An 8854-nucleotide genomic window follows, 5' to 3' on the forward strand; every position below is an offset into this window, starting at 1 on the left:
GGGGGGGGGGGGGGACATGACCACAAGCCTATCATAGTACCTCAAGCCTAAAAAGGTTGAGGACCGCTGGGGTAAAGAAACCCATGACTCCACTGCAAAAGGAAAATGTCCTCTACAGACCATGGACTCATGCTGCCTTGGAAGCACTTTCTTTTGCCTTTGTGAAAAACAGAACTATCAACAGATTTCCCCATTTGCAGAAAGTCCTCTGTGATAGATTGCTACAATGACAGCTCATGACTGGGGGCAAACTGCCTTCTCAGGACACCAAGTCTGTCACCAAGTTCACACATACTGGACACATCTACACATGTATTAATGAGTCATAATTACTGTGCATTAATTTTAGTACCTGCAATAACAGGTACTAACTCAATACACAGTAACTGGCATTACTGTCCTGTAGCACTGGCACATACTATTTTAGTGACACTAATGCACAGTAGACTAACTCTACTGTGCATTAGCACCTTAGCACAACTTTCGCCATGGCACGCTAATGCACAGTACAATTAGTCTACTGCACATTTAGAATCTTGTGTTGACATACCCACTGGGTATCTTCTGCAAAAGCAAATGACTCACATGCTTCTCCTTAGCCTCAGGCTCTGTCCTGTTCATTGACAGCAGGGCACTCCGATCTTGCAGCTGCACTATTGTAGCAGTCTGCAGGTGCCTGGGGACAGCATTCCCCTTTTTTATCTGAGGAGCTCTTGGTTTCCCTTCTGTAGAACTAAAGACAACACAAAGAAGAAGATTCAATACTGCCTCATTTCAAGAAATCAGGTGCCAAGGACAGGACAAATGCACCCAACTTTTCTCAAAGGGACAATACATCAGGACTGCAGTAAAGCCACAGAGTTGTAAACAACAAATGTCCCTTTAAAGAAGGTAAGGATTGACAGGCTCCTTCTGATGCAGCACTGAGACCTCCTCCACTCTTGCAAGCAGATTTAGGGTGTGTACACAAGTGATCTATGCATGTTTTACAGTACTCAAATTTAGAGCACTTTTTTGAGCACTGTAAAGTTATAACACTCTTAAACATGACAGAAGTGCAGTGTTTCATGGGGGAGGAGGGTGGTATCTAAGCCTCCCTCTATTTTCCAAGCTAGGAGGCAGGGGGCACTCCATAGCTTCCCGGGGCTTCTCCACTGATCAGAAATTTGACCAGCATACAGAAGTTATTTCAAGCGCTGTAGATTGCTACAGTGCTATAAAATACAGCACTTCAAATTTAATACCTCATTTAACAGGAGCTAATTTAAAGCACTGGACCCAATTTTAAATGCCATAAAGCTGTGCACTTCTGTTAAAGTCACAACAATAAATGCTTTAAATGGCAGAAAAAACAGCTTCTGTACACACCTTTACTATGTCCTTTCTCCTTCTTAGCTGGGTCTCTTCTAGACTGGAACCCAAGGGAAAACAAAGAGATCCTGGGGCTGGGCAGAGGTACAAGCCTGAAAAAGTGCCACTGTTTTGCTTCAACTACTCCTTACCCTTGAGCATTTCTCCCTTCCCAGGATCCTATTTTAGCAGAAGTCCCTGCAAACCTCCCCATGCATTTTCACATCTAACCAGCCCACAATGCCCAAAGGACAGAAGAAGAACTCTCTCTAGAACTTCTGACTCCCAGGTCCTGACTCCCAGAGTGAACAGGAGCCGCATCACCCAAGCACTTTGAAATAGACAACACACTAGCCTGTGTGGCACTCTGGTACAGAGAACAGACCAAAACAAGGGTTATTTAATTGAAAAGGCTTACCTTTCACCTCTGTATTTTGGGGTTGGCTTCATTTTTTTAGATGACCAGTTCATTATTTGGCATCTTTTGGGGTTCAGGAGATAAGGCTGGTTTCCTGTAGGGGTTTCCCTGGACTTCTTTCTTTTCTGGAGAACAGAGCAGTTACAATGAAATACAAACCCAGGAGAAAAATGTTTCCTCAGGACCTTAAGCCTGGAATGCCTGAGCCCCTTACTGCCTTCTCTCTTCCAGATAAATATTTCCCAGGGGAAATAATCAGAAAGATGGGCATTTCATCTTAAAGGAGAGAAGGCACAGTGGATTGGTGAGGGTTTCTCCTCCTCAGGCATTATTTTGCATCCTGCAGTATCCTGCACTTTAACCTTACACCCACCCATGTCTTGATTTCAGCTGGGGCGGGGATTCTGTTGCAATGCTGCTGCTTAGTCACCTCAGTGTTTTGCTGTGGAGCAACACAAAGCAATGCCTCTCTTACAGTGAGGGCCAAGCCTCCACAGCCCTTTATTTCCACATAGGGGAACTATAAGCTGTGAATAATATGTCCAATCAGAGGTAATTGTGTACCACTCCACAGTGGTCTTCTTTCCACCTCTAAGATGCTGTACAGCAATGGCTGGAAACGCATATAGTCCAGAGGCATTATGCAAATACTGAAGAAGCTTACAGTGTCAAAGCCTCTTCCTCTGCTTTGCACTTCTTTCAAGGAAAGGAGATTTTCAGAGGGAAGATTTTTAACATACAGTCTTCTTAAAGGTTTTAGTCTAAACAGGGGAAAAAACCCACAGGAATTGAATTAATGGCAGCAGTACACATACGCTGTGCATAACATTTTACCAAAAGTCTGAACTTTCAGTTACGGTGAAAAGTAATCCCAGTTTTTATCAAGTACCTTCACAGGAAACCAGTATTTGATTCCCAGTCCTTCAGCAGCAGTTCCAGGCTGCTACACATGGAGTACAAAATACTCAGGAGGTGGGGAATGAGAGCAATGCCTCACACTTCAAAGGTCCCTGTCAGCTGGTAGGATACCAGTGATGAAGGAAATCTGATGCAGAAGGGTGATTCTTGTGGCTCCAATAGTGACATATAAGATTTTCCCTCTCCCATCCTTGAGAAACAATAAAATAAAACTAGCAAAAGTGTATATCTGAAAGGGTTAACTGGCATCAGCCTAAGCATCAGAGACCTGCTTGATGAGGTAGTAGTAAAATTATGCACTACAAAGGAAGGGGCCTGGGCTTGAACTGCAAACTCTTACTAAGTCAGCAAGAGGTTCTGGGAATAAATACTGTTTTGTATGATTCAGCAAGGACACCTACTGTCTGATCAGAACCTGAGTAAGTTCCACCCAAAGGAAATCTCAAGGAATGGAGAAAAAACAAGCTAAGGGGTCCAGCTCAGATTCCTTACCCATGCCCTGGGTTTAAAGACCTAACATGCGGACCCAGAAGTGGACCCAAAGTACTTCCGGTCCACTTCCAGGTTCACTACCGAGCACACGGAGGGCCTCCCCCCCGCCAGCACTTCCGTTGGATGCTCCATCTGCCCCAGCATCGCAGTGCTCACAAGCCATACTGGTACCTCGAGGTATGTAGAAAAAACATTTAAAGCTGTGCCTAAGTCTGAATTCTCTGATTCTCCAAATCAGCACTGAATCTTCAGATTCAGCCGAATCGAATCAGGGACACTGATCCAAATCAACTAATCAAATCACTGTCCCTGATTCAGGCCAAATCCAAATCCGAATCAAATAGGGCCCGCTTCGCACACCCCTACTATGCATCCTTTCCTCCAATCAATCCTGATTTATTTGCCAATCTTTTCAGAGCTGACATGCTGCCCTCTGTAACAAAAGGTTGACACAACACCCCTTAATCATTATGGCCCATCTGTTTCAGTTCCCCCTCTGCACCACAACTGAATTTCAGCCTAGAGAGTCTAAACCACAACAACCCTTTCTCTTAACTGCACCAATATGTAGATGACTCATCCATCTCATGCACGGGCTCAGATGACTATTTTGTAGAGTTTAAACCATTGAACATCCCATTACACAAGTGTATCTCACCCAAATATGGAGCTGGTCACAAGTCATTGGAATTTTAGCATGAACATGAAAGTACAGTGGACACATTTATTAATGCACCAACCCTGCTTTAAGTTGGCTCTTGAAGACCAGGGGCCAAATTCTAGTATCACCTCCTTACACTAACAACATCACTAACTTCTGTAACTGGGATCAGTGTAAACTGATCTATCAGCTGGAAAGCTTGGTTGAGATTTTCAAATGCCTCGACATTTAATGGAATTCAGTATCCAAATACATTAGGTAGCAATGGAAACTGCAGTTCTTGTGCACTAGATTCTACATCTATGCACTGCAAAAGATTCTTTCCCAAAAAAATAACTGAGGAAAATGATCAAGGCCAAAAGTGAGAGAGAGTTTGGTACACACAAGAAATGAAGTAATTGAGATGAACATGCAAAACCAGACGGTAGGTTCAAATGCAGCATGTGGAACTTGGTGGCTTTTCTCTGCTGCTGATTCCCCATGTTCAAATATCCATAGGGACCTACTTAACTTGTGACAAGACAAAGCCATTTTCATGGTTTTCTCCCAGCATGAAAAGCCTGTTTCACAGCAACCCTGCCCCTTGGCGCTGATTGGTGGAGTGGCCCCACCTCTCAGCACTGATTGGCAGAAAGGCCCTGGGGGAAGGGGTGGGGAGGAGAGACAAAAAGGCAACCAGCACCTTGACTCCTGGCTGCCCACTGTCCAGCCCCACCCCTCAGTGCTGACTGGCAGAGAGGCCTCAGCGGGGAGGAGGCCCACTCTATCTTGTCTGCTGCCCCCTTCAGGTTACCCCACAAGCCGGTGCCTTCCCCTCCCAGGTGGGTTGCAAGGCCCACCCAGGAGGGGAAGACTTAATAAAAACGTTTTTATTACGTTTCTTTTTTCGCAGATTTCCCTGGATTTTGTGGTTTTTATTAAATCTGCGAAACTACGATTTAGGCAGGTTTCTAAATATCCAGTCTGGCTCAACATTGACTAGGATCAAATACTTAGTGTTAAACTGAGTAAATAACTGATCAAATAACAGTGTTAAACACTGTTCTGTCCCATTTCAGACAAACATCTTCAGATTTACAGGTTCACAGCCAAGACCACTGTGAGCTACAAAACTATGTTTTCACTGGATTGCTACAGACAGCCACTAGCTATGGGTTTCAAGTTCAAATGACACATTTTGATCACCTGGGAAACAAGTATCCAAAAGCATCTTCTGCACTATGAAAGGGAAATACCCAGCCATCCCACCTCTAATACAGTGGGATGTCCAGCAAAGCCCTGACACTCAAAGCTCCATCTTGGGCTAAGCAGAATGCCACTGAGGTCACAATGGTGCACAGTATTCAGGGACATGGAGATTGCAGGATACATCTTCGAGCAAGGAGGACTCCTGGATGGCATTTTGTGGAAATAGGTGCACTCATGTGACTTCAGCTACCTAGCGTTTTGTCACTCATAACCTTAGGAGAAAGGGTCTAGTGTACATTGTTGTAACACAGGCTCAGGCAGGAGCCACATTACTAAGGTAGTCATGGGAGTGGGTGGCTATAGAGAGCACCTTGCACAGGTGAGGAGAATTACACACTGGGGGAAGGTCAGGGTAATTATCCCGCCACGGCTAAGCCCAGTGGCAAGTGAGCACACTTTGCCTTTGGGCACTGGGAGGAAGAAGGGAGGACTGCAAGAGAAGAAAAGAAGAGGGACAGAGAAGCCCGATCCACAACCCAGGAAAGCCCGGGACAGCAGACCCTGAGATGCCACGGCTGGCTGGTAAGGAGGCGAGGTACTTACTCGAGACCTGCAGTCAGTGTGGTTAACCCAGGGAAGAACTGGGGCTCTGGGAGATCGTCATGATGAGGAGAACCCCGAGGTAGGGGGCTTCAGGGCGGCACATGGGCAGCAAAAGCAGCACAGAGTCGTTCGCGCCACTGGACAGCTAAGAGCAGAGCTGGGTCTACTATTAGGCACGGGGAGGTAGCCACAGAGGCAGCTCCTGGCTCGGGACTCGCAGAGGTGCAGGGAACGCTCCCCGCTAATGAGTTAATTAGTGGGGAAGACGCAGCCTGAACCAAATAGCCTAACACATCCGGGGCGCTCTCAGGCTTCTGGAGTTACCTTATCAGCTACATTGGTTTCCCTCACTAATGAGGTAATTAACGAGGTGAATGCAACTTTGTAACCTCCTGCTAAGAATAAAATCAGCACTGTGTGAGTTCATCATCTGGGTAATTTGTGGTGTTTCCTCATCCCTAAGGATATCACTGAACATTTTTTTCTTTCAATCAAAGTCATGGCAGGGGAGTTCAAAGGGAAACCGAGATAGACCCAGCCACCCTCCCACAGTTGTACTTATCACTATGAAACTTACTCTGTTTGTGTGTGTACAACAGGCCTCTGAGGTTTTCGATGTATATTTGGGATCCATTTGACAATCAAATTTCCACCATCGGGCCAACTGGCCTGAGTGGGAGCAGCTAGCTCACCAAGATTGATCACTTGAAGCTAAGATACAAACATGATACAGTTAACCACTTTTAAAGGTACAAGTCCTAAGGCACTCAAAATGCTGCGGGAGGGTCACTGCACTCCTGCAAGTGCCAAGCAGTGTTCCCTCTAAGCTGTGAGGCGTGTGCAGCTGCACAGGCACGCCTGGCAATGCAGCATGAGTGCACCTGCACGGCTGTGTACACCACACAGCTTAGAGGGAAGGCTAGTGCCAAGTAATATGTTGCAGTTTTCTTTCAAGTGATGAGATACAGAAATGAACGGCTAATTATGTGTGATCCTACAGAACTTCTCACAAGAGATTATATTATGCAGAGACCATCCTTCCATGGCAATTTCCCAGGAGCCCAAAGGCTAGCTCTGAGTTTTCTCAGGAGAAGACACTTGCATCTACTTGTGTCTCCCCCTTCCACTTTAAATCACTCACTTTTCCAACTCTGTTCAAGTAGGTGAGGTTCATCTGTCTGTGCAGGATCACATGTGACTCTGTTGCTGAGTTCAGTCCTGGGAAATGAAGTCTTTCTGAACTGAAATAGAAACACAAGTCAGAATCATGAGGAGACCAACACAAACTACCAATATGAAAGAAAACTTTAAGTACTACAATATCGAGCTTTTCCTCTCCGAAGTATGATACAAGTGCTAAAGTGGAAAGCTCCTCATTGGCTATCTGTCCTAGTGCAGATGCCCTGTGCATCCTACTAAATCACACGGAAATCCCATTTGACCAGTAGACTTATAGGGAGATTCTGAATCCTCTGAATAGTTAGAGAAGCTTACAATGATGTGGTCTCTGGGATATACTGAACTTTTGACTGGTCTAAAATCTGGGGGTGGTTCAAATGGTCTAAAGTTTGAGGTTAAAATGCTGAATTTGGAGGCCTTTGTCACAGATGACCTAAGCTTAGGAGGTCTGAGCTAAGGAGCAGAGAGTTCCAGAGGGCATCCAGACCCTGGCAGACTCCCCTGGGAGTTGTTATTGTCTTTTCTTCTTGGGTATTTATCTCTCTAAGGGGAAAACAGTTTAAAGAGAGAACACCATGAAAAATTAGGGTTGCCATTGCACTACAAGTGAGAAGGTAACCATTTAAAAATGAGAAAGTGCCACCATGAGGCTGCCAACTCTAATTTAAAAAGGAATACCAAACAGGTTAGTAAACTATGTCTTTCTGTAATTAAAAAAGAAGAAATAAATTGACCAGGAGCACAAGAGAACAACAACAACAAAAACAGATGGGCAAGGATACATTTCTATGGTATTTTCTAAAATAAATCCCTAAAAGTACTCTTAACAAATAACCAATCCTTGTAACCTATCCTGTAATTCAGGGGTAGCCAATCTGCAACATGGGTGGCACAAGCAGCCTATATATAGCACATGGAAGACTGGGGAGGGTACAGGCAGCACAGGGGCTGATAAGGCAGTAAGCAGAGCAGCAGCTTGTTCAGGAAACAGAAAGCAGAGCGGCAAAGGGATCAGACTGGCACTCCAGGGACAGTGTGGGGCTAATTTGTGGCATGCCCCTACTGCTGTAACTCATGCTTGCAGCCCTTCTGTTGGTTGGGCCCCATCCAGAACTGTGTGAGTTTTACTGGAAATGAGCTAACAGAGCTGGGTCATTTGGCTCAAGAAGTAGAGGAGAGAGACATAATTAGCCACAATAGTCTGAATTCAAGTGAAAAGCAAGGTAGACTTGCACCTCAAAATAGATATATAGCATAAGCTTTCGTTAGCTGAACCTCACTTCATTAATTGCTGTAAAGGCTCATGCTTTTCAGATCCAGACGTCTCAGATATGTGTCTATTATTAACAGCACATCCACTGTTGTCACATTGCAAACTAAGGTGACGTATTCATCATTACCCTGATCAGTTTATGCCCATGTTTGCTCCCCCTGTTTACATCAAGCAGTAACTCGCTGCATAACCAGTCCTACAACTAGTTATGGTGCAGTAGGTTATCGTTTCTTAGGACAGAAGGGGATAGAACTGATTCAAATGTATTTATCCTAAGACAAATTATGCACAGGCTAAAACATTTACAGGTTCAAGGTCTACACATGCTTACTCTTGGTCACTAAAAACAATTTCAGTTTATATATAAAATTAAGCACAGGGGTTTGCATATCTCACCTGCAGACTCTTCCTCTCCTGTTGTTTTTTATTTCTTTCTATCTTGCCTATTTAAATTGTAACTGCTTCACAACAAGGACTATGCTTTTCATGACTATGAATAGTACCAGCCACAATGTGACCTGGTCCTGACTGGAATAATGACTATTTAATTATGATACAGCCTATTGTAAAAATAATCAATCTATTTTTTTTTTATTACTTGTATTTCCTAGACCCTGATCTAACAAACACTTATGCATGTCCTCAACACTGAAATCAGTGAGAACACTTACTTGAGTCTTTACTGTGCCTGGCTCCCTGTGATCAGTGACCTGAGGCAGAATGTCTTGCACTGAAAAGCTTGTCTAACTTCATCCCAACTATACAGTTGATT

General features: G+C 44.5%; 1 protein-coding gene across 2 annotated transcripts in view; it reads right to left on the minus strand.

The window, feature by feature from the left end:
• Positions 1-8854, minus strand: part of CUNH9orf43 (chromosome unknown C9orf43 homolog) — a 23878-nt gene that overhangs the window by 6241 nt on the left and 8783 nt on the right. For both annotated transcript variants that reach the window (XM_019510378.1, XM_019510380.1), the window contains exons 3-7: positions 6772-6871; positions 6208-6341; positions 2433-2529; positions 1769-1893; positions 586-733 (exon numbers count right to left, since the gene is read on the minus strand). In XM_019510378.1, coding sequence (XP_019365923.1) covers positions 586-733; positions 1769-1893; positions 2433-2529; positions 6208-6341; positions 6772-6871 — 604 coding nt within the window. The remainder of the gene's footprint in view (positions 1-585; positions 734-1768; positions 1894-2432; positions 2530-6207; positions 6342-6771; positions 6872-8854) is intronic.

Source organism: Gavialis gangeticus, unplaced genomic scaffold (genome assembly GCF_001723915.1).
Source record: "Gavialis gangeticus isolate Ggan-Ray unplaced genomic scaffold, GavGan_comp1, whole genome shotgun sequence".
In the NCBI taxonomy this organism is placed as follows: Eukaryota; Metazoa; Chordata; order Crocodylia; family Gavialidae; genus Gavialis; species Gavialis gangeticus.